The 26,406-nt window shown below is 37.4% G+C and overlaps 1 protein-coding gene across 1 annotated transcript in view; it reads left to right on the top strand.

Annotated features, from left to right (window-relative positions):
* CAPZA1 (capping actin protein of muscle Z-line subunit alpha 1) overlaps positions 1-22,527 on the top strand; it is a 48,788-nt gene extending 26,261 nt beyond the window's left edge. Inside the window, exons 4-10 of the mRNA XM_004420668.3 lie at positions 3,605-3,668; positions 8,589-8,795; positions 12,169-12,248; positions 12,854-12,932; positions 18,120-18,191; positions 20,435-20,497; positions 20,886-22,527. Of these exons, the coding sequence (XP_004420725.1) occupies positions 3,605-3,668; positions 8,589-8,795; positions 12,169-12,248; positions 12,854-12,932; positions 18,120-18,191; positions 20,435-20,497; positions 20,886-21,026 (706 nt within the window). The 3' untranslated portion in view covers positions 21,027-22,527. The remainder of the gene's footprint in view (positions 1-3,604; positions 3,669-8,588; positions 8,796-12,168; positions 12,249-12,853; positions 12,933-18,119; positions 18,192-20,434; positions 20,498-20,885) is intronic.
* Positions 22,528-26,406: the final 3,879 nt, after the last annotated feature.

The following is a 26,406-nucleotide window of genomic DNA, read 5'->3' as shown; positions in this document are numbered from 1 at the left end:
TATTTATCATAAAGGCATTTGGTATGATATATAATTGGTTTAGATTTTAGCTATAGAAAACTATTTTAAGAGCTGCTTCCTGAGAAATAATCATTTTCTCCTGCCCTGTCCATGCTGCTTTTTTGGAACTCATTTTGGGACCAGATTCTGCAAACCTTAAATTTGCACAGCATCTCTCTAATTGTTATCATGAATGATACTCTAATTATACATTGATTTAAAAAATTGTACATTGATATAGGCGCAGGCTAAAGATACATTCTAATGCTGATTTCTCTTAGATGCATAGACTCTGCCATAGAAAAACACATTTATGATTTGCTAGTTCAACCCCTGTCTACCGTCTGCTCTTTCACTGAAAGAATCTCATCTACATTCTGTTAATAGATGGTTATCCAATCAGAATGCTTCTAATAATAAGGAATTCACTTTCTCACAAGGCAAGTTCTTCAATTTGCCTGCCATATTGGTCTTAGTTTTATCCTTGAGAGCAACCCAAAATAAATCTATACGTACTTCACTTGATAATGTACTGCTGAAGGGGGATAGGAGTGGAATGCCAAGACCCAAAGGTGATTGCATCCTAAGCCTATTGTTCCATTTCCAATTAGGACACTGGAATTTGGTATGTAGTTCAAATGCTTCAGTTGCTTTCATTGCACTGACAATAAAGCTTTGTGTTTATAAATATTTGGGTTCTTATAGACTCTAGATTCTTGAAGAACCTTCTTGCTAAAGGAGAATGGTCTTATGCTCAAATATTTGATTTTCCATAGGGATGAAGAGTTCGGTTTTATTTCTAATGACTTGGCTTAATGAGGCGCTTTAGTTCTTTGGCCATATTCCTCATAGTAAGCGCTCAGTACATATTGTATCAATAATCATCATCCTCATCATTATTGCCTTCTATATAAAATGATGGAGCCCTGAACTGCCTAGGATTTACCCTCTTTTCTAGATTTCCACCTATGCTTGTGACCACTGGAACCATTCTGTGATAATTCCCAGCACTTCTGGACTAAGTAGGGGTTGTAGGCCATGTTAAAGAGTAGATTTTATTCTCAGAGAGACAGGAAATTATTATTAGAGTGTTTTGAGCAGAGAATGACATGATGAGACTTATATTTTAGAATTATCATTGGCAGCTATGCAGCGGGCCAAAGATTGAAGTAAGATGAGTACTTACTTAGCAGATGATTAGAGTAGTTCAGAGGTAAATGGTGGTAGTTTGGACTAGAGTGGTAGTAGTAGGGGTAGTGGGAAGGAGTCAGATTCTGAATATGTACTCAAGGTGCAACCTACAAGATTTACTGATGGATTGGATGTGAAGTGTGAGAGAAAAAAGAATTAAGGATGATCCCAAGTTTTTGGCCTCTGCAGTTGGTAGAATGGAGATACCGTTTGCTTGAGGTGGGATTAAATGGTAACAAATTTTGGTGTTGGTGTTTGTAATCTGTAGTCTTAAGGACATATCCTAGAATGGAATACTTATGTACTCCCTACACCTTAAGCTTTTAAAGAAAAATTAATATCTAATCCACTTTCCATGAACATTTAATTTATATTCCATTCTGAAGAACCAGTGTATTTAAGACTCATTTTGCTACAAGGAGATGTGGTGTTATCAGGAAATGATTCATTAAAAAAATAATAATAACTTAAAATGAGAAGATTGAAGATTAGCCTTAAATATTTGAAGAAGTTTAAATATTTGTTACTTTGGTTTCTCTTAAAAAGTCTAGGAAAAGTTTAATGCTCTGCTTAAAACCAGTGGTCTAGCAGGTGTTTTATTTTATTTTATACATAAGAGAAATAAGGTGAGTTTTACTTGAGCCAGAGTGAGGATTATAAGCTGGGAAGGCCTTAGAAAGCGTTCTGGAGAAGCATGGTTTTCAGTACAGTCTTATATCTTTTTAGAACAAAGAATATACCTTAAACACACCCAGGTATACATTTTCATCAAAGTTTCAAAGAGGTATTTAGTTAACAGGTGTTTTAGTAGGTTAAAATTGGGCTAGAGAGATGTTTAACCCTTACCTTGGCAAGTGAATTCTGTGAGAAGACTGATAACTTTATAAGAATATAAGTGTTGGGCCGGCGCCATGGCTTAGCGGTTAAGTGCGCGCGCTCCGCTGCTGGCAGTTCGGGTTCAGATCCCCAGCGTGCACCGATGCACCGCCTCTCCAGCCATGCTGAGGCCACGTCCCACATACAGCAACTAGAAGGATGTGCAGCTATGACATACAACTATCTACTGGGGCTTTGGGGGAAAAATAAATAAATAAATTAAATTAAAAAAAAAAAAGAATATAAGTGTATTATGCTTTCTTATACTACAGCTTATTCCATCTTTCTCTTGCCTTATCTTTTACTTTAGCTTACTTTGTAAGATGTATTAGAGAGCCTTGAAAACACCGAGTTTCATAAATCTAGGCACTGGACAAATAAACAATAATATTAGGCATGTACTTTGATGATTCATATCTGTTTTCTTTAATAACCTCTACTCTGCTTTAGGCTCTCCTCTGAGACTTGACTCATGCTCATCTCTCACCTTACCCTCTCCCCGTGTCAGATGCCTTCCAGTGCATTTAATTATGGTCTCTCCTGCTCTTTCCTGCCTCAGAGAGCCCAGAATAAAGAAGACGACATTTCCAAAATAGTGCATTAATTGAAGATTCTTTTAAATTACCGAAGCTTCTGGCTAAATGTTTAAAATTGTTGGGGGAAAAAAAAAAAAAAAAAAAAAAAAGGGCCGGCCCTGTGGCTTGGTGGTTAAGTGCGCGTGCTGCGATGCTGGTGACCCGGGTTCGGATCCCGGGTGCGCATCGAGGCACCGCTTCTCCGTTCATCCTGAGGCCGAGTCCCACATACAGCAACTAGAGGGATGTGCAGCTACGACATACAACTATCCACTGGGGCTTTGGGGGGAAAAAATAAAAAAAAAAAATAAAAAAAATAAAAAAAATAAAATTGTTGGGGGCCTGGCACCGTGGCTTGGCGGTTGAGTGCCCGCGCTCTGCTGCTAGTGGCCCGGGTTCGGATCTGGGCGCGCACCGACGCACCGCTTCTCCGGCCATGCTGGGGCCGCGTCCCACACGCAGCGGCTGGAAGGATGTGCAACTGTGACATATGACTATCTACTGGGGCTTTGGGGAAGAAGAAAAAGGAGGAGGATTGGCGGTGGATGTTGGCTTGGAGCCGGTCTTCCTCGGCAGGAGGGAGAGGATTAGCATGGATGTTAGCTCAGGGCTGATCTTCCTCACAAAAAAAAAAAGAAAAAATTAATAAAATTGTTGGTAATTCACAATAGTTAGATTGCTTAAAACTTCGGAATTGTCTAAGTGGCGGCTCTATTGGAGTTTAGGAGTGGAGAGGGAAAAATAATTTCAGAGCTTAGGGCACTTGTGAGATCTCTGTGAAGAGGAATTCCTTCAGAGACCTGGAAGGCATTATGATAGCACCCAGTTGTCTGGAGAGAAAGGGAAAAAGCACGAGGGAGTGTTTTCACATTCTCTTTCACTATGTGAACTACCTTTTGTGTTTATTTACATATAATTCTTTTCTCTCCCCTCCCCCCCTTTTTTAACTTTTTGAAAAACAGTGCATTTGCCCAGTATAACATGGATCAGTTCACGCCTGTGAAGATAGAAGGATATGAAGATCAGGTAATAATAGTTCCTATTAGATAGGCTATGCCTGGAAGGTAGTAGAAATCCTATAAACCAAATCAGATGTCTGAAGATAAGATGCTGTATAAATTCATGTCTTAGTTTTCATAGCTTTTGTAAATATTCTACCTATTAGAAAATTCTTCCTCTTTCTGATAAAACTAGGAGTTTCTTTGACAGGAAAAGAGAGCTGGCCCTAACAAGAGCAGTGAAAATAAAAGGAGCTGAGTTTTACACAGGTTTTCCTGCTGTCTCTAATTCTCCTTGGTAAGAATAAGAGGAGACATTTTATTTAATGGGAAAACAGGTATTTCTATTCAAATACAGGAACAAAGCAAATATTCCCATTATTACCATAGTTATTAACATTGTATGACAGGACTTTGCAAATTCATTAACGTACACTTCAAAGGCAATATGGCACTAAATACCACATGCCTTTTAAAAGTCTGAATCCGGGCCGGCCCTGTGGCTTGGTGGTTAAGTGCGCGCGCTGCGATGCTGGTGGTCCGGGTTCGGATCCCGGGTGCGCATCGAGGTACCACTTCTCCGTTCATCCTGAGGCCGAGTCCCACATACAGCAACTAGAAGGATGTGCAGCTACGGCATACAACTATCCACTGGGGCTTTGGGGGGAAAAATAAAATAAATAAAATCTTTAAAAAAAAAAATAAAATAAAATAAAATAAAATAAAAGTCTGAATCCCCTTTGAACCCGTAAGTCTACAGGATTTATCCTAGGAAAATAAATATGTAAATGTGTAAAAAGATTATTTGAAGCAGAGTTTATAATATTGAAAATTTTGAAACAATCTAAATGTCCAACATTAAATTAAATATCTGTAGACCAAAATACTGTGTAGCCATTGAAAACTGATATAAATATTGATCTGGAAAGATGTTCTTAATATATTAAGCTAAAACATAAGGTAACATATGTTGACTTATGCTAGTTTTATTTTTTAAATATTTAAATGAACAGTTATACTGTATTAGAATCAATGCATCTTAAATTCAGTGAAATATGCATCATTATTTTATGTACCACCAAGAAAGAAAAAACACTGCGAATTAAACTATGACACAGTCCTAAGATGCATCAAGTGTCAGATGCATCCCACTTTGTGAGATGTTAAATCATGGTGGGGAACGAATGTATGCATCTTAGGAATTGGAGAAATAAGAGTATATCGATATGCATAGAAAAGAAACTATGGGAAAACGTACACCAAAATGTTGACTCCCTATGTGTTGGCATTACAGGATTACTAGAATTTGTTTGTTATTTTTTCTTTGTTTTGGTTTATATTTTTGCTTATCTTAATTTTCTCAATGAGACTAGATTAATTAAAAGTATAAAAGAAAAAATACTGGAAAAATGATAAATATTGCTTGTAGTTGATATTGTATACTTTAATAATGCAGGAGAATTATTGAAATAATAAGGTCTGTATCCAGATGCATGGTATAAGAACATTCCCATATACCAGTAGTAGCCAGCTTAAAAATGTAGTCAAAAGGAGATCACATTCTTAGCCATAACAAAACAACAACAATAAAAAGACATTACCTGGACACTAAAATAAGGAAATATGTATAAGTTATTAAAGTAGATGCCATCACTGCATATAGATAAAATCAACCACAATGGTTAACTAAATAGAGAATTTATTTTTGTCACACATGAAGTCCAGAGGTAATATTTAGGGCTGTTGTGGCAGCTCCATGATGTCATCAGAGACCCAAGTTGCTTCTAGCTCTCTATTCTGCCATCCTTAGGTATGGTTTTCATTATCATGCTCTTGAGATAGCTGCCTCATTTCTGGACACGAAATCCATGTTCCAGGAAGGAATAAGGAGGAAGATGCAAAAGGTGTTACTGGCCATTCCAGAAGCAATTTTCACTGATAAGTTATTGCCAGAACGCATATCACTTTATCATTCCTAGCTGGGAAGTGTTGTTTTTTTAGTTGGACACATTGCTTTCTTGAAAACTTTTGAGGTTTTGTGAGTAAGGAAAAAGGAGAAGATAAATATTGGATAGGAAACTGGCAAGAGCCTGCCACACAGTTCATATACACTTACATGCATACACATTTTAATCAGAGAAGTAAGTGGAAAATTAAATAGATTTAAATGCCACATTTCTGAATAAGAAATATTAATAATATAGAAAGCTTATTTGAATAAGAAATATAAATATACACTTAACACACATACACATTTTAATCAGAGAAACAAATGGAAAATTAAATAGATTTAAATGCCACATTTCTGAATAAGAAATATTAATATTATAGAAAGCTTATTTGAATAAGAAATATAAATGATATAGGAAATTTTTTTTCCAGTAGATTTCATACAATTCCTATGAAAATTGTAATAGACTGTACAGGATTATTCTGATCAAGAACAACAATTAAGGAAGACTAGTGCTAGCAAACATAAAGACATAAAGCAACAGTCGTAGTGCCCTTAAACCTAAGTATCATAAACAGAAGGGAAAAGGAAACAGTTGATAAAATATTTGAGATTAATCTAACTTTAATTTCCAGTGTCAATTATATACCTAGATTAATTTCAGGTGGAGTTTAAAGGCGTTTCTTAGTAAATTATAAAAATTTAGTAGGAAATGGAAAGAGAATCGTAACTTGAGTAATGATGAATGAAACATTATAAAAGTTTATTAAAAAAGTGACTTCTGCATAATAAAAAAATAGATTTAAAAAGGAGAAACTATGTACCTCAAACATGAAAGATAAAGGGGTTACTCGAATATCTAAGGATGATGCCAAGAGTTTGATAGAAAAATGAGCAAGACATGAACCTATTGCACCCAATTAAGGAATACAAAGTAAACTTGGAAAAGTGTTAGATCACCTAGTAATAGTAATTAAGGAAGTGCAGATTAAAATTTTAGTGTGGTTATATTTACCTTTCAGTTACAAAAGTTGCAAAGTTATAATGAAAAAGCTTTATGAGGGTAAGACTTAGGGAAACAGTTACGTATATTGTTTTTACCATCATTACAAACAAGCTTTTTAAGGGTAGTCTGGTAATAAGGCAGGAATCTCAAAACTATGAATTCTTTCCAATGAATTTTTTTTAAAAAGAAGACATTATTTATAGTAGAATGTATAGTGGCTTTCTTAATGGTAGAAACTGTAAATAGCTTAAACCTCACTTAGTTCAGAAATGATTAAGTATACTTTGATATGTCAATATTGTGAAATCATATATAATTATTAAAAATGGTAAATGTGTCAAAAGACAAATGGCAAATTAGGGGAAAATACGTGAAACTCAAAACACATGCAAAGGATTAATCTTCCTAATTAGTGAAGAGTTCAACTAGAAAGAGAGCAAAGACTCAGTAGAAAAATGGGCAAAAGATAAGAACAGACAGTTCACAGAAGAGGAAATATAAATGACTGTTTTTAAAAGGTGAAAAGAAATGCCAATTAAAATTTCTATTGATGGGGTTGTAACTTGGTACAACACCCTATTGATAGAGGGCAGTTTGTCGACCTCTATAAAAATTTTGAATGCATTTACCCTTTGACCCATTTGTCCCGCTTCAGAGAATTTATCCCATAGGCATGCTTGACACATGTACATAATTAGTACATAAGCATACAAGGACATTTGTTGCAGTATTGTTCATAATAGCAAAAGATTGGAAACAACCCTACTATCCGTTAATAGGGGACTGGTTGAATAAATTTTTGTACATCTATGCAATGGAGTAGTATACAGCTATAGTAAAAAACAAGGAAGTTCGAGAGCCAGCCCTGTTGGCCTGGCGGTTAAAGTTCAATGCCCTCTGCTTCCGCGGCCCAGGTTCAGTTCCCCCGGGAACCATACTGCTTATCTGTCAGTAGCCGTGCTGTGGCGGCAGCTCACATAGAAGAACCAGAAGAACTTAAAACTATACACAACTATGTTACTGGGGCTTTGGGGAGGGGTGGGAAGGAAGAAAAAAGGACGAAGATTGGCTTAGGGTGAATCTTCCCCTGCAAAAACCAAAAACAAAAACAAAAAAGTTCTCCGAGTATTATATGGAAAGATCTTCTAGATATGTTAAGTTAAAAAAAGAAAAAACAAAGTAATATAGTATGCCAGTTTTTGTGTAAAAGAAGGGAGTAGAGAATACATATTCATGTGTGTTTGTATTTGTAAAAAAGAAATGCTAAAAGAACACTCTAAATCAAGAATTGGCAAATTTTTTCTGTAAAGGGCCAGATGGTAAATATTTTCAGCTTTGTGGAACATCGAGTCAGTCGCGACTATTCGACTTGGCTCTTGCAGCAGGAAAGCAGCTGTAGACAATACAAAAACAAACAAGCAGGACTGTGTTCAATAAAACTTGATTTACAAAAACAAGTGGCACCCACACACATCACTTGCCAATCCTTGTTCTAAATTAATAAAGCAGTTACCTGGTGGGGAAGGAGAAGTTTGTTAGGAATTTGGTGGATGGGAGATAAAGGTGAGAAAAAGACGACTTTATTTTTTTTTTTTTTTCATTTTTGAACCATGTAAATGTATTACCTATTTTAAATGCAAAGTATAATGACTAGAAAAGTTTCATGAAATATGTAAAAAAGAATATAAAAGTGTATATATAAGTTATTACAGCTATGTATAAAGTATATATGTAAGTAATATATTAGACAGAAACCAAGAAATGAAGGGTATTGTTAGGATAAGGGAAATGTTGCAGTTTAGAGCTGACTTACCCATAAACATAGTATTTTTTTAAGAATAAAAATGTGGTGATTAAAAAATTGATATGACAGAAATCTGACTGAATGAAAAGTTAACTGTCTTCTTCAGAATTTTTATTTGTTTTGTAAAATGTGACAAGAAGAACTGTTCTTTTTACAGTTACTCATATTTGCAATTATTCTTTGTAAGGTCTTAATTACAGAACACGGTGACCTGGGTAATAGCAGATTTTTAGATCCAAGAAACAAAATTTCCTTTAAGTTTGATCACTTACGGAAAGAAGCAAGTGACCCCCAGCCAGAGGACGTAGAGGGAGGTCTGAAGTCTTGGAGAGAATCCTGTGACAGTGCTTTAAGGGCCTATGTGAAAGATCATTATTCCAACGGCTTCTGTACTGTTAAGTATCTGTTTGCTTCATTATTAGAGAATGTTTTATTTCTTACATTTACCTTATCCTTTGGGGGCTTTGGCCAGCCAAAAATCACTTCTTAGTTACAGTCTCCTCTGCATTTTATTCCCTAAACAATTTTTGAAAGGTGTATAAATGGAAAATTTTATATGGGAAATTCTTTTTTAAAATCTCAGTGCATAAAAATTTTAGATGTCAGTGTATCCTATTTCACATTTATCTTGTTTACTCATCAGAAATGGCTTTACACCCATCAAACAAAGTTTTTAAAGGTCTTTAGCTTAAACATGGGAAAAAAGTAAAGATTGTCAGGAGAGCTACTGGCTACATTTATGACTTTTTGGTATAGGTATTTTTACACAAAGCTATTTCCACATAGTTTGGATGCTTTCATTGGATAGTCAAAACTATTTGAACAAGACAGTGTCTTAAAAATCAGAGGTAATCTGACTTTCTTTTACTACCTCTTGGCTCTAAGAAATGATAAATTTGGCTCTATCATGATTTCTCCTTTGTAAAATTGTGGCATATTATTAAGAAAAATGTCGGTTAGAATATTTTAAGTATGTAATGATAATGAGTTAAATGGCAGCATAGAATATTGGTTAAGAGTACTTACTTTGAAGCCATACGAACTGATTTGAATCCTAACCCTGCCACTTAACTAGTTGTTTGACCTTGGGCAAATTATTTAGCATCTTTGTGCCTCAATTTCTTCGTCTATAAAATGGAAATAATAGTTCCTACCTCATAGGATTGTTATGAGGACTGAATGAGTTAATAATGCATATAAAGTGCTTGAAAAGTGCCTGGCACAAAGTGAGCTCTGCCTAAATGTTGGATATCGTTAATATTATATGTTTGATTTTTTTTTTTCTTTTTTTAAATAATGGAGAAAACCCATTACGGTGGATGAATACAGAATTCCATTTTGGAACCCAGTATTACAAAGGAAGATATGACCCAGCCAATTTAGAAATTGGCTATTCAATTCTAAATATCCTTTCAACTTATCATTTGTTACCTATTCAAAGTTTGTCACTACCCATTCTTAATTTGGAGAGCTTCCACACTGAATAACCCTACTGTGTCCTTTTCTCACTTCTTCTCTTAGCTAACACATGAGCTACGGAAAGTCATGGAATTGTTCTAACAATGTCTACTGTACCCAAGTGTCTTATATCCTCGGCTGTTCTGCTTAGTAATTCTTAATTTCATCTCAGTACTCCCTATGATATTTTCTATGTAGTGTGTTCCAAACCTGTCCCGTTGTCCTTAGAGAGGCATCTAATCCCCCACATTTTAATAGGATTGAGAATGACATGAAATCTTTTTATTTCTCTTCTTTCTACGCTCAGAAGTCTTCCCCTTCTTCCATTGTACTTGAATCTGAGGACGAAGGATCCTTATTCTTGATTTCATACTGTCCTATCTACTTCAAGATGTCTTCTTGTGACTTTGTTTTCTCTTCTGATGTATTTCTCCTTACCTAGAATTTTTGTTTTTTTTTTTTTTTTTTTTTTTTTTTTGGTTAGGGAGATCAGCCCTGAGCTAACATCCGATGCCAATCCTCCTCTTTTTTGCTGAGGAAGATTGGCCCTGGGCTAACATCCGTGCCCATCTTCCTCTGCTCTGTATGGGACGTCGCCACAGCACGGCTTGACAAGCAGTGCGTCAGTCGCACCCGGGATCCGAACCTGCGAACCCCAGGCCACCGAAGCAGAGCGCAGGCACTTAACTGCTGTGCCACCGGGCCGGCCGCTACCTAGAAAAATTTTTATTTCTCCTGTCCTTAAGGGAGAATAAAACCTTTTCCTCAGTCGTAATAATTCCTGTAAGTTACTTCTCTTTCTTCTTCTGTTTCTACCCTGCCCTTCCTCCCTCCCCTCCACTTTCTCCCTTCCCTTATCTGTGTCTCTCTCCTGCACAACTAAACCAGGGAGCATTCTACTCCTACCAGTGCCATTTCCTCATTACTCATTCACTTCTTAACTCTGTGAATTTTAGCTTCAGTCTCTATTCTACAGAAAATGTTCTCTGAGGTCACTGGTTCCTGAATTGCCTGACCCAGTGTCCTTTTCTTGGTCCTTGACTTCTATATGGCTTTTCACACTGAGGCCAACCAGCTACTTCTAGAAATTATCTTTTACTTAGACTGCTATGTCAGCACCCTCTAATTATTCTTACTCTATCTCTAGTTATTTCTTTTCTCCTCCCCTACTTTTGTAAATGTAGCCATTTCCCATTGCCGTATTTCTTTCTCTTGAAAACTCATAATTTATTTAATGTAGGGAAAGTAACAGAATTTAGTGTCAGAAAAGTAATGGGTTTGGAGTCTGCCTTTACCACTTACTTTCTGAATGGCCTTGGGCAAGAAGCTCTAGGAACTTCAACTTTATCATCTGTTGATTATTAACAATGTGTTTCACTAGATTTATTAGAGCAAAAGAAAATACATGTAAAAACATTTTGTGGACTATACAGCACTGTTTATTTTTTTTGCTTTCCTTTGGTAATCACATTTCTGTTCACCTCCCTCACATTAAATAACAGTTGGTGTTTCTAACTACTAGCTGGACATCTCCATCTGAGTTTCCCAGTTTATTAATGACACCACCATCTTTCTAGTCATCCAAGCATACAAGTACTTTGGCTCCTTCCTTTCTTTTGCCCTTCACTTGCAATATATTGCTAGACTTTTGATTGTGCTTCTGCATCCTGATACCCATTGATACTACCCTAACTTATTACCTAATTAATTCTGTGGTCTCCTTACCAACTTTCAGCTTTTCTTCGATTTTACACCTGTATCTGGAAATCCCTAGACACCAGTATTGATTATTCTCCCAAAATAGTAGTTCTGGTCATGTTGTTTTGGTGTCTGTCCATTGCTTGTAGAATAAAATCCAAACTTAGCATCTTACATCTACTACTACATCACCTAAATCTGCCATCCTCCCATCCTCTACCATTGTCTCCCACAAGTCCACTTCACACATGCTCTCTAACCTGATAGAACTAATTGCCTTTCACTGAACAAACCCCTGGTTTCCTGCCTGAACTGTTTACTCACTTTATTCTCAGTCTCTGCTTATCAGAATCTCATCTGTCTTGTAAGGCCCAGCCTAATGGCCATCTCCCTTGTACCCTAAACCAGGAGCAGTATTTCCCTGTGTATTAATTGTACCACTGTCTCCTCTAGAACTTAACATGTTCTGCTTTGTGTTCATATCTCATGTTGTAAGCTCATCCTGTCTGATTCTTTGTGTCCCCCAAGGATTTAACACGCTGCTTTTGTACAGTGTTTATCATTTAGATTAAATATGTTTTCAGAGTCTAACTTTTTTTTTTTAACAATAGGTTTATGCTAAAACTATAGACGGGCAACAGACCATTATTGCATGTATTGAAAGCCACCAGTTTCAGCCTAAAAACTTCTGGTAAGAGAGTGATGTTCTCTTCTATTTGTATCTAATTTACATTGGAAAGAAACCAAACCAACAGTTGAGACTTGGTTTTTAATCTGACTAGCTTGGGATAAGTTATTTAACTTAGAGGCTTCAGTCCCCATCTGCAAAATGAGGGATTTAGACGTGATCATTTAGATTTCTTCCAATTCTAACATTTTATAATCTATCTTTTTAAAAAGTACTCATATTGAGTGAGAATAAGTGATTAATAAAGCATCCAGTTGAAAGTCTGAGTTTTACTTGGGTTTGGGTAATAATACTTGATTTAATTGCATAACTGAGCTGCCCATCCATCTGTTTATGGAGGAGCCTCCCATGAACAGAATAGGCATGATTTTCTGCTCCAATATTAAAAAAATGAAAAATGAAAGTTAAAATAACTTAGAAAAGGCTTATGATTAGGCCACTTGGATACAAACTTACATTTGAGTGGAAAGAACTTTAGATTTGTCAAACTGGATATGACTTGTTTCTTTTTTTCCCTCTTTCCTAAATTCTCTGCCTCAGTGGGAAATCACCTCTTTCTTATGCTTGTTGCTAATTCTGCAGTGATGTGTGTGTGTATGTTTTAATAGGAATGGTCGTTGGAGATCAGAGTGGAAGTTCACTATCACACCACCTACAGCCCAGGTGGTTGGAGTACTTAAGATTCAGGTGAGATCCCAGCATGTTAAGAGGCCATGTTAAAATGTCATATCTTTAAAAGAAACATGCAAGTTGGTATTTGTTCTGGTATTAGAAATAGGGAACAACTATATGTAGATGCAAAGGGAGATCTATAGTAGTGAATAGAAATAACCTCCTTCCTGGGAAAGTAGTTAAACAGAGAGAGCTATTCTGTGTTGATAAAGGATGTGGAGTGTACTGCTTGCTTGTTATTTTTCTCTTTCAAAGATAACCTAAGATCTTTCCAGAAATTATCAAACATTAGTTCTAGGAAAGAAGAAAATAAATAATTATTAAGAAGTGCCTATATAGCAGCTACTGTAACTTAGGGTCTTTCACGTATATTATTTCATGTAAGTGTGTACATATGCATATGCAGCCCCATGCATTGCTTAACAATGGGGATATGTTCTGAGAAATGCATCGTTAGGCAATGTCATTGTTGAACGATCATCATAGAGTGTACTTACACAAACCCAGATGGTATAGCCAACTATACACCTAGGCTATATGATACTAATCTTATGGGACCACCACTGTATATGCGGTCCGTCGTTGACTGAAATGTTGTTATGCAGCGCATGACTGTATATAAAACAAGTCCTGGCTCTGAAGGGAGCTACATGAGTGGGTTTGTTGTTTGTTTTGTTACAGTAATGACAGAAGGTTTTAAAATCAAATGACTAAAACAGAAACTAGAGAGAATGGCCAAGTATCATCACGTTGTGGAATATAAATAACCAAGCAGAGTAGATTTCTAATGCTGGTGTTAGGACAGACAGAAAGGTGAATAAAGAGTTTATTAACTCATTTGATCCCTATCTGGACTGAAGTCTTCTGATATTCTAGCAGAGGCTTGTCTTTCAAAATTCAGGGTGATTTAATGTTTAAGCCTAACTAACTCTTAAGGTCAGAGTAAACAGTTACTGTTAACTGAGAAGATCAGTACCTAGTTGTACCTCTATTATATTGTGGTAAGTCTTGCTTTAATAACAATTAGCAAGAGTTGCCTTTTTTAGTGGTATAATTTAATCAAAACATATGTAATAGATGTCTGTACCCACTCTTCATGTGTACCCATAGCTTCCTGCTGTACAAGTAGCTGCAACTCTTCCTGTGCCCCTTTCCTAGCCACTGGAGCATGCCCAACTCAGATGAGGCAAGCTGGAAGTGTTAAGTTCACAGCTCTGGAGCAGCCCTTATTGTCATACAAGAGTTGGTAGATAGATATGCCAGCTTCCTCACCCCTCACATGGGACAACTGGGAAGCATGTTCTGTTTAGTCTTCAGAGTCCAGTGCCCACAGTTGTAACCTGATCTTTAATGCACCCATAGCGCTTCCTTCCCTTCTGTGTCTCACTTCCTCAGTCCTTACTAGTACTTCCTGAGATTACCTCCCAAATAAACTACTTCCTCTCAAATCTTTATCTCTGGGTCTGCTTCTAAAATCTTTATCTCTGGGTCTGCTTCTGGGGGAGCCCAACCTAGGATAAATACTGTTCTATTTCTGTTAGTCGTATCTGTGAGTAGCCTAATGCTTTAGACCTCTGGTAACTATCGTGTCAGCGTTAACCTGGCAGTTTACTATAAGTTTATGTAAGTAAATTTATTTTCCTTCTAGAAGGAAATAGTTATTTGTGTTTCAGCTTTGCCAGTGCAAACCTATAAATTAAGAGTACACATCACAAAGAGTGACAGTTTCTGATAAGACTTTTATAACAGAGCCCAGTACCCAGACCTTATTTATCACCTTTTAACCACAGATTGTCTGATCATGTTTTAGGGAAAGGCTTACTTCATTTACATATCTTTTAATAATCAGAGTGAGAATTATTTGGAAAAGTCATTAAAATATTTAGCCCTTTGGTTATTCTATAGGCAAAAGGGTAGTTCTGGGAAGGCAGCAGTTTCTGAGGATTTATGTTGATGGTAGTCATCTTGAAATTTTTATTAGCAAATGAGACCTAGAAAAGGTTTTGTTGCTTTTGGCGACTGTGAGGCTGGTGAGATCCCAGCCAAGCCAAGAATATCAGATCTCATTGTCCTCTCAGCCCTTTGACTCCTCCCCTAAGCCCCTCAGTAAAATGGTTTGATCCCTCCTCACCCCCCCAAAGAAAGTTTTGTTTTGAAACAGGTAGAGTTTAAGCTTAAGTTCTCATTAATGTGTTAGATACTGAAATAGATATTTTTAGAATTTTCAATTGAGTTCATAAGCTGCAAGACTTACTGGCCTTACCCTATATTCCTATCCATGTTCTAGTTCTTAAGAAACATGATAGAAGTTCAAATCAATTGCATAGTCTTTATTCTTGGACAAAAAAGATGTGCCCTGCATGGGTTCTGAGATATGTTTCAAATACACAAGTTCTTGTTCCTTCTCTGGACAGATCTCCATTTTTTTAACATCCTCCACGTTATTTGTACTCCTCTTCCTAGTGTTCTTTTCAACCTCTGGACTTCCAGTTTTTTAGTTAAAAAACTAACAGAACTGGGGCTGGCCCGGTGGCATAGTGGTTAAGTTCACGTGCTCAGCTTTGGCTGCCCAGGGTTCACAGGTTTGGATCCCAAGCATGGACCGATGCACCGCTTGTCAAGCCATGCTGTGGCGACGTCCCATATAAAGTAGAGGAAGATGGGCATGGATGTTAGCCCAGGGCCAATCTTCCTCAGCAAAAAGAGGAGGATTGGCATCGGATGTTAGCTCAGGGCTGATCTTCCTCACAAAAAGGAAAAAAGAAACTAGTGTTTGAGTGTGACCCACCTGTGTTTTGAATATCTTTGTCTTTGTCTATTGGAATTTTAGCCGTGGTATGTCATCATTATTTAGCCCAGTCTTTTTTGCCCATATCTTTGCTGTTCTGATTTTTGCATGTAAGTATCACAGGCATTTATCAACTCCCTAGTTTTCCAGTGTATTGTTAAATTGTGTTTTCCTCTTTAACCTCTTTTAAAGATTTTATTTATCTTATTTTTCCCCCCAAAGCCCCAGTGGATAGTTGTATGTCGTAGCTGCACATCCTTCTAGTTGCTGTATGCGGGACTCGGCCTCAGGATGAACGGAGAAGTGGTGCCTCGATGCGCACCCGGGATCCGAACCCGGGCCACCAGCATCGCAGCGCACGCACTTAACCACCAAGCCACAGGGCCGGCCCTCTTTAACCTCTTTTAGAAAGCCAAAGATGAAATTTAAGGTTTGGAGAGGGTATAGAAAGTCTGGCTTCTCTTGCTCATCTGGACAGAGCCAGCTATTTGTCCCCGTTAAGGAAGACACCAATTTTTATCCCTTAAACAAGCCAAGTAGTGGGTTTATTTTGCCCAGGTAAGTCCTTTTTTTGCTATTAGGATCATGGTTTCTGCCTAGGTGAAGCTTGGCTGTTTTTACCCCCTTCTGATGATATCTTAGGAGAGTAGAAGTCCCTCATGAGATGCTTTACTTCTGCCTGGATCAGGGAATTTCTAACTTTTTGACAAAACATAGCATTGAGAGGTATTATGCATTTTGAGTAAGGTTTTAGTTTAGGAATTTGACCTAATTTCAGATCCTAGCTCCTTCTCCTATTAGATATATGAACATGGGTAAATTATTAAACTGCCTCAAGCCTCAGTTTTCTCATCTGTAAAATAGGATTAATAATAGTCCCTATCTCAGAGTTTTTATAAAGGTTAAACGAGATAATATAAGTAATCAGTAAAATGTTTGCATAGTGCCTAACAAATAGTAAGGACTCAATAAATAATAGCTGTAGTGGTACAAGTTATTGCTCCTTCCTTCTCCTTTTCTGCCCTATCTCTAAAAATATTCCTTTTTGTTCAAATATTTCCTGGTAGTATGGACTAGATAAAGGAAATAGGCATTACCTGGACTGCTGTTCTAGCTTTATGCCCTCAATTTCAGCTCCCTTATGTTTCTTCATAACACAAGTGTAGTCTTTCTAAAACATTCCTTTTCCCTGAGTCCCCATCACCTATAATAGGAAAAAGTCTGAATTCTTAACATGGTTTATAAGGCAGTTTGCTTTTCACAGTCTTTCTCCAGCTTACTTCATAGCAATGTCCTCCTGCCACACTCCCTTCCACACATACTCATCTGCAGTGAGTTCTTCTTCCCTAAACTAAACCAGTTGTGCTCCCTTCTCTTGTGTTTTTATTTCATCCCCTTGCTAGATACCCTTCTTTACCTTGTCCACTTAGGTGACAGCTCCTATTTTCGAGACCCCGTTCAAATGCACTTAACAAAAGGATACTCTCCTGTTCTATATGACCAGTTTGTAGCCATGTTAAGGTGACTGAACCTGTCTCGTAAGTTGCCAAAAATTTCTGAGCCTTATGTGTGGTTTGTTGGTTAGTCTGTCTCTTTTGTACCCCTCCTTGCTAATTGTTTCCATAATTGTAGCACCCTACTTTACCTTATATCCTCAGAACTGCTTTTGTCTTACTTATTTTTGTAGTCTAATTTGCCAGTAGAATATTTGTTTTTCAATCCTGTCTGTAACCCTCCATTAAGCTTTTCCTGCACCTAGTCAGATCTACTTATCAATATTGATGATAGTGTATATGGAGAGATGTGTAAGGGACTAAGATTCATTAAAATTCTTTGGTTTTCACAGAGACATACTAATGTTCAATGATTTTAATTATTTTCATACTGTTAAGAGTGGAATCTTGGGGCCGGCCCCATGGCATAGCAGTTAAGTGCATGCACTCCACTGCTGGCGGCCTGGGTTCGGATCCCGAGTGCGCACTGACACATCGCTTGTCAGGCCATGCTATGGCAGCGTCCCACATAAAGTGGAGGAAGATGGGCACGGATGTTAGCTCAGGGCTGATCTTCCTCACAAAATAAATAAGTAAATAAATAATTTTTAAAAAATGGAATCTTGTTTAAGATCCTTGTTTCCACACTGCCTGACATAGTGCCTGAAATGCAATAAGCACATAATAAATGTTTGTTGAACTTAACTAATAATTTAGTTTTCCCTGCTAAGGAAAGAGAGAATTTTTAAATTTTAAGTGTTCTGCGAATTTTAACCACCATTGTAAATTAACATTGGTCATATTAATTATTCGTTCAGAGTTGGTAAAGATTGGGGATGGCTCAAGGCGTGGATTTGTGGCCTAAGCAATAGATTTCTATGTGAACTACACATAAACTTGCTCAAACATTGTCTCACACAGGTTCACTATTATGAAGATGGCAATGTTCAGTTGGTTAGCCATAAAGATGTACAGGATTCAGTAACTGTTTCGGTAAGTGTGGAATATTTAATGTTTGTCTCACTTGTGTCTTGTTTTTCTTTAAAAAATTAGTTTTGAGGGCCAGCCTGGTGGCGCAGCGGTTAAATGTGTGTGCTCCGCTTCAGTGGCCTGGGGTTCACGGGTTCGGATCCGGGCGTGCATCAACGCACCGCTTGTCAAACCATGCTGTGGGAGCATCCCATATAAAGTAGAGGAAGATAGGCACAGATGTTAGCCCAGGGCCAATCTTCCTCAGCTAAAAGAGGAGGGTTGGCAATAGATGTTAGCTCAGGGCTGATCTTCCTCACAAAAAAAAATTAAATGAAAAAAAAATAAAAAATTAGTTTTTGTTTTTTTTTTAAAGATTTTATTTATTTTTTTCCCCCCAAAGCCCCAGTAGATAGTTGTATATCATAGCTGCACATCCTTCTAGTTGCTGTATGTGCGACGCGGTCTCAGCATGGCCGGGGAAGTGATGCCTCGGTGCACACGGGGGATCCGAACCTGGGCCACCAGCAGCGGAGCGCATGCACCCAACCGCTAAGCCACCGGGCCGGCCCTAAAAAATTAGTTTTGCTCCTGAGTATACTGATTCTGCCGCTAGAAATTCACTTTGTTTTCAATGCTTTGATTTTGGCAGTTTATAAGAGTTTATAACCAACCAGCTATATTAGTTCACAGTCTGACTCAGAATAGTGGTAATGGCTTTAGAGAGCTTAAACTGCCTTCTTTCTCTCTTTCTCAATTGTGAGATTTACTCAAAAACAGCACTATCTTCAATCACTAAATACCAGGAGGCAGGAAAGTTTGCCAAGCTAAATCCTGTGGACCTACATTCATATCATTAGAACAACTGAACATCTTTAGGAGTATTCAGTCAAAAAGTATTGTGTTCTATACTTAGAAAGAAGGGACATGGGCTGACCCCGTGGCGTAGTGGTTAAATGCGCGTGCTCCGCTGCTGACGGCCCGGGTGTGGATCCCAGGCGTGCACCGATGTGCTGCTTGTCAGGCCATGCTGTGGCGGCATCCCATATAAAGTAGAGGAAGATGGGTACAGATATTCGCCCAGGGCCAGTTTTCCTCAGCAAAAAGAGGAGGATTGGCATGGATGTTAGCTCAGGGCTGATCTTCCTCACAAAAAGAAATAAAATTTTAAAAAAAGGAAAGAAAGGACATAATTTTTCTTGCATTCTTAGTACTTCTTTATATTCCTAGGAGTTATTGAACACCCTCAAATAGCTTTTCTTTAGGTGTGTTATATCTATCAATATTTACATTAGAAATTAAAACTGAGAAATATCAAAAATATTTATTAATTAAAAAAATAACAATAACAAACCCATTACTTGTTAACCTAAATAACATTTTCATGAAAAACAACTATATTTTTCAAACCAAAAAAAAAAATTAGTGAAAAGAATGGCATTGATTTACTTTTTCACAAATTGAATAATGTCTGACTTAATAAAAGACAACTGGACGCTCGTATGTGCTGCACACATTCCATTAGCTCTCAAAGTGAAGAAGTCATCACATATCATGTAGCTTCTACGAAACTGCATTGTACACACATGAGAGCAAGAGTGAAAAAGGCAAGTAACTTTGTCTTAGTATTATTATGAAAGTAGAAAATAGTTTTGACTATTTGAAAGAATCTTGGGACTGCTGCTCTAGATATTAAATCTTACCCTCTTAATTCTATTGTACTTAATGGTGAAAGGAAGAGAGAGATTTAGTTTGTTTTGTACCTGAATCATGTACAACAAAATGTGATTGGTTGGTTTAACATCATAAGTAGCAAGTAAAGGCGTATATGAGCTTAACATACTTGACTGATATGTCTGAGGGCATTGTTTATATCATCTTAAACTAGAGATAGAGGCATAAAAATGTCAAGACATCATAATAATGTGTTTTGGGCATACTGTGGTAGATTGGAAAGAGCATGGGTTTTTTTTGGCAAAGACCTGGATTCAGATTCCATCTGTATCATTCAAAAGCTGTATATTTTTGGTCAAGTCACTTGAGAGGATTCTGTTTTCTCATCTCCAAAATGGAGTGATGATAATAACAGATCTACTTCACGGCGTTGTTGTGAGAATCAAAGAAGGTAATGTGCATGGGAACACTTGAAAAAACTATAAATTGTTATGCAAGTGACAGTTAAGATGGACTTTTCACTATCTTTTTATTCACTTACTGCTTACACGTTTTAAAAAGTTCATATTTTCGCCTCCTCCTCCCTTCATTAGAATGAAGTCCAAACTGCCAAGGAGTTTATTAAAATCATAGAACATGCAGAAAATGAGTATCAGGTAAGAAGATTTGGAAGTAGTTTTTCTAGATCTAGTACTTCATTATTTTGCTGTTAACATATTTTATTAGACTTCCCTGTGTCTTTTTAACATAAATATATGTGTTGTTCAATGTTACTAAGTGTGGAGATTTTGTAGACCTTGTAACTTGGTATTCTGCTTACAATCAAGGTTTCAACCTTGGAAGGGACTAGAGCCCTAGTTTTAGAAATAATATAGGTGGGCTTTTTAACCCACTTTAGAGTTTGGAGAGGAGCTTACTGGAAATATTATGTCCTATGTGTCCTTCTTAGGGGTCTGAAGCATGTCCTTTAACTACAGACTTAGTTTCCTGTTTACAGCCATCACATTTCTGTTCAAACAACTTATCTTCAATTGTCTATTGCAGACAGCAATTAGTGAAAACTATCAAACAATGTCAGACACCACATTCAAGGCCTTGCGCCGGCAGCTTCCAGTTACGCGCACCAAAATCGACTGGAACAAGATACTCAGCTACAAGATTGGCAAAGAAATGCAGAATGCTTAAAGGCTGAATGTAGGATTCTTCAGTACGTGGAAAGAAAGGATTCAACATGTGGTCATATGATAAATAAGTGATTTATAAACAAGAGTGGTATTTTGCTAGGGCTTTCAAAGTTAACAGGTTTTCTAGCCTCATGGAATACTGTTAAACCTATAGCATTGTCTTGATTCTTTTGTGTTCTCTGCCTTGTAATTTTCTGTTTTCACTATATCTACTTGTAAATTTTTTTTTTTTTAATTCTGCCACGTTTAATGATGGAGCGAGAGATCAGATCTATCCTGGAGTCATTTTACTGTTTAGAAAATTTTCCTAGCCATGAAGCCCTGTAGAGACAGGTAATATGTTCAGTACTTTTCTACCCCTATCCTTCTAAGCACTTCTGCTACTTCAGTGGTTTTTACTGATCCACCAACAGCTAAAGAGGCTATGCTACAAACTATAGCTGAATGGAAGACACATTCATCCTTCTCCCTCTGACTGCTTTGATCATCATTTCTAGCATCTCATAACTGTAGTTTTCAAATGTTTGGATTGGGGCTTTTCAGGTCCTTTGGGGGGGCAAAGGAAGTTTTCTGAAAGTTTTCTGGAAGTTCCATTATAGCCAGCTTCTCTGGGGAAGTTGTTTTTAAATCCAAAGACTTGAACCACATTCCCTGCACGTGAACGTGTTTGCCTTTTTCTGTTCCCTCATTGTCTCCTTCCCGTCTAGTACCATTATAGTTACAGACATCTGCATTTTTAGAAGAGTTTTACCCATTTATTGTTATTTTTTTGATATTCAAGAACTGCTGACATAACTAGAGGTGTAATAGAGTATAAAACTTGAAAAATGCAGATGTTGAAGGAATAATAGGTATCTTGTGCTTTAATATTTTGTGGCAGGATTGTACTATAAGCAAATGAGTCAAACAACTATGTAAGTCACAAACAAAAACTAAAAATGAACCAAAGTGAAAAGGATAGCTTCCGGGCAGTATCTTTCTATTGTAACCTGTTATTTAAGGGAATACTAGTGATTTGTTCTAAATAGGATGTAAAACTTGTTCCAAATTGCTCTTCCTCAGTCCTGCCTGCCAAGAACTCAAATGTAACTGTGATATAGCAACCCTTCCCAGGTATATTGGCAGGTATATGTGTGATATCAGAATACACAGGTGACATAGATTTGATATGACAACTGGTAATGGTGGATTCATTTACATTGTTTACACTTCTATGACCAGGCCTTAAGGGAAGGTCAGTTTTTTAAAAACCGAGTAGTGTCTTCCCACCTATCTCCAAATACATGTCAAAAAAGAAGGGTGTTTGTGCTTCAAGCTTTGTTTTTGCTCAGTAATACAGTCAAGCAAGAGTTTGTTTCCAAGTGATCCGTTGAGCTGTGTAAGCATTTTGTTTATTTCAAATAAAATATATTTGTATTATTTGTCATTCATACTATCCATCCATACCACACTATCCTCTGTATCAGTTAGTCCAATAGAAATATACCTGTTTTGTTCTTAAATTGTCTGAGTCTCTCCTCTTTGATCCATCCCTTTAGCCCTTGTTCTCAAGGTAAGATGTAGAACTGTATTTGCTCTTATTTGATGAGAATATTCAGGGTTTCTGAAATTGGTTCCTACCTTCAACTATTACAGCTTCTGTAAATATCCAAAGACTTGCAAAGAACAGGTCTTTTTTTTTTTGTTTTTAGTTTGAGCAGTGGATCATACTGCTCTTCACTCAGAGGCTACTGGTGGTTCAAAGGTTTTGTTTTGGGTTTTCCATTTCTGTCAAAAAGAAAAATATAGTTATCTTCTCTACCTGTTATTCAGAAAGCAAGGCCCAAGTATGGTTGTAGTCACTGGGCAGGAGTAGAAATGAAAGAATCCCTGTACCCTGAACTTGGGTAATATTTCACATTGACTTAACTCTGCTGCCTTCATTCCATACAAGTCTGACTTAACTACAGACATGTGGGAAAGGCTTTTATCCTGGTTCCCAACAGAGAACTAGAGGAGTTTCAGTGCTTCGCCTCCATCCAAGGCCAGTTCAAATTCCCACCTTTTTGAGGCACATTCAGCTATACTACACTCTGTACTTGTAGTACAAACAGATCCAAACATTCTTGCCTTTTCCTTTAATTTATTAACTCCGTCAGCCTGCCTCCAGCCTATCCCATCAATTTCCTTAGCCCATACAAATTTTTGTAAAAACTCTTAATCTCTTGGCCATCTAAAGCCCTTGGTTACTTGTATTAATTGAGAGGAAGTCAACCCTCCTCGCCAAGTCCTGCAGAGACTTCCTGACTTCCTTAACCTCCTTCAGTAGAATATTTGCTTGAATTGTGTCTTATTTTATCACAGTGCTGAAATCAGCCTGTGGTATCCTAGGGCAAAGGTTTCCCAGCCAGATGGAAAGGAGTTTTCTATGAGGCCTCACTTATATGTTTGGGTTTGAAATTATACTGCTGAAGACTATTTGTTTCATTTGATGGTGGGTGGTTGTGCTCCTCTTAGTTGCCTAGTTTCAGTGCCTGTTCTCTGTTTTATAATCTAGAACTTTGATGCTGGACTCATCTAGGTTCATAGGATACTTGGCAAACTTTGGCACATTCTCTCCAAACTCACAAAAGAATGATACATACCTGAATGCCAATTTATGAATTTATAATTTTATATAGAACTACCAAGCTACCTTCTACTTGGGAAATCAAAGAAAGAAAAGAAGATTGGTTAATCTAGAACAAACCTGGATGGTCTCATAAGATAAACTAACTAAAATTCTCCCTTGAACAGACCAAGTATATATAAAAAGACAGGGTAGATCTAAATCCTCTGAGGGCAGAAACCAATTTCACACCCCCTCAAATTCAAAGTTTTGTTGATGCAAATAATCCGTGGTCAATCTATAAATCAAATGAGTTTACTATGAGCAAAGTTTGAGGACTATAGCCCAGGGCCTTCCTTCCCCAAGGAAGGAATGGCGCTAAAGAAGTGGGGTGTACAGGGTGGTTATATACCATCTTGGAACAAAGCATACATATGACGGGAAGATCTCTTTTACTACTTGTCACAAGATGCTTAGCTGGCACAGCAGGTCAGTGGTCACAAGGTGAGCATAGCAGGTTGGTAATTAATCCTTAGTTTCCAGGAAGAGGTGCTTATCCTTAAAGAATGCCGATATGGGGGGACATTACATCCCTATCTTTAAGGGCATCATTCTCGTCTTTGGGACATAGTAAATGTTTAAAGCAGATGTACACTGCATGCTCAACAGGCCATGTCAGGCCCTTTTGGAAAAGCAAGGTCTGGCTGAATTAGTTTTACACCAAATGGCTTCCTCATATACTCCAGTATATCCTATTGCTTTTCATTTATTTATCAGTACCAGAAAGCATTCTGTTATGTATAAAAATATATACAGTTGACTCTCATTGTTCACTGTAGTTTTATTTTCTGTCAAGTTGCCAGTGAACAGTGAATTAGCAAATACTGAAACATTGCTCCAAGGAGAATTACAGGGTAAGGTTCCTGTGAGCTTCTGGTCACAACATTTTTGTCAACTGAACAATACATAATCTTGTTTTATGTGTGTTTCTATTTAACTCACCTTATTTAATATACGTTGTTCATTAACATTGAAGTCATGGTCAACAGCGCTATAACTCATGCCTGAATAAAGCTTATCTAACATAAAATTTTCTCTGTAAGGCACATCACAGCTGCCTTGTGCTTAGGAACACTAGACAGCAGTACATAGGCCGTTTTAGGCAGTGAAATCAGCAACAAACACAAAAATGCAAAAAATGTGACCACGAAAAGGACATTTGTTTATAATATGAACTGAAACAAGAAGGCAGAACATACCTGTTCCACTTCAGCTGGAAACGTGCACATTGGACAACTCAAATTCTTTTGCCCCTCTGCACATGTCCATGATTGACTGCAAAAGTACTGCGAGTATTGATATGGGGGTTAGAAATTTTAGTGAGTAGGTGAATTTGCACTTACATAATCTGCCAATAATGAGGATCCACTGTACCAGCCACAGCCTCTCTGGTCTATGGTAGACTAACCAATTTCAGCATTTCAGTTTAGTGGCTGTTTCTGCTTGCTTTAGGGAGTACAGTCTAGTTGGAATAAAGTTAGAGAACATTCAAATGCCAAATTGTAGAAACCAAGTAACTGGAGTAATGACAATTAAGAAAATACAGAGCTTTTAATCTCTATAGTAGTTATCGTGGGAGCCTATAAGTTTATTCCAGTACCATCACTGGCCAAAGTTAACTTTCAGATTGCCTTCAGTGCTATTTGGACCTATACTAAAATCAACCTTACTTTAAAATCAAATTCTTATAAGTGCAGATGGGGAAGGCTTCAAGGAAATGAGGCCTGAGCTGGAAAGGTGGGAAGGAAGACCATTCTAGACACCTAGACAGCCATGTGTGAAAAAAACAATTACAACTCCATGTAAAGTGTATTTTTCCAGATGAAACTGGTTTAGTGAGGTTCCATTGTAACCAAGGCCACATAACATCACATTTTTACCCAAGTTTTTACTTTTCACAGCTGTTTGTGTATGTTTTGAGAACATCCAAGAGATAGGCCTAACCAGAAAGAGGAGGTTATGTATCTAAGAATAATGTGTACTTAGATTTGCTGACTAGAATGGAGCCAGACATTCAGTTTGGGTTCAATGGATAGTAAGTAGGTTTTTTGAAATGGTAAGTAACAAAGCAACTTTGAGGAGTTCACTCTCTGTACTAATATCAGGCTTCATCGTGTAATTGGGAAAGAAAAAAAGTAAAATCTTTGGCTACTTTCCTAGTTTTTTCCTCTAGTTTGCGTAATCAACCCTAAGACATAATGTGCCTCCCCCACCTCCCCTTTCTCCATCCCACCCTATAGTTTTGGTTCGCACTGCCTTTGCATTTCCTGTTGCTAAAGCCTGTTATTCCTGGCGTTAGTTGGTTGTTAGCTGGGGAAAGGCAAAAGGGTAGCCCAGCTGGAGCATGAGCTGAGTTCTGGACATTCCTCACACTAGGTTAGATTGAGTGTGTGGCCTCCTACAAGGAATTAATCTGGAGAACAACACTACCTTTGATATGTTAAAACACAAAATTCAAGCCAGTCAATTTGAAGATCTAATTGACTTTATTAAACGATTCGTGAATCGGGTAACATCCCCTCCAGCAAATAGAATGGCACTCCAAGGACTTGTACAAAATGGAAGGTTTTTATAGAGAGGAGGGTGGGGCACAGAAATTATTAGCAAAAGAAAAGAATTGGTTCAGGCCAGGTCTTGTTTTTTGGGGGAAGGAAATGGCAGCGGTTTTATCATGCAGATTACCTCACTAGTGGTAATCAGGAAATTTCACATTGACTTGTTTTAAAGGTCACAT

This window comes from Ceratotherium simum, chromosome 2 (assembly GCF_057802395.1).
Source record: "Ceratotherium simum simum isolate JZ-2026a chromosome 2, ASM5780239v1, whole genome shotgun sequence".
Classification (NCBI taxonomy): domain Eukaryota; kingdom Metazoa; phylum Chordata; class Mammalia; order Perissodactyla; family Rhinocerotidae; genus Ceratotherium; species Ceratotherium simum.
Note: the sequence above shows the minus strand (reverse complement) of the source record. Positions and strands in the feature narration are given on the sequence as shown.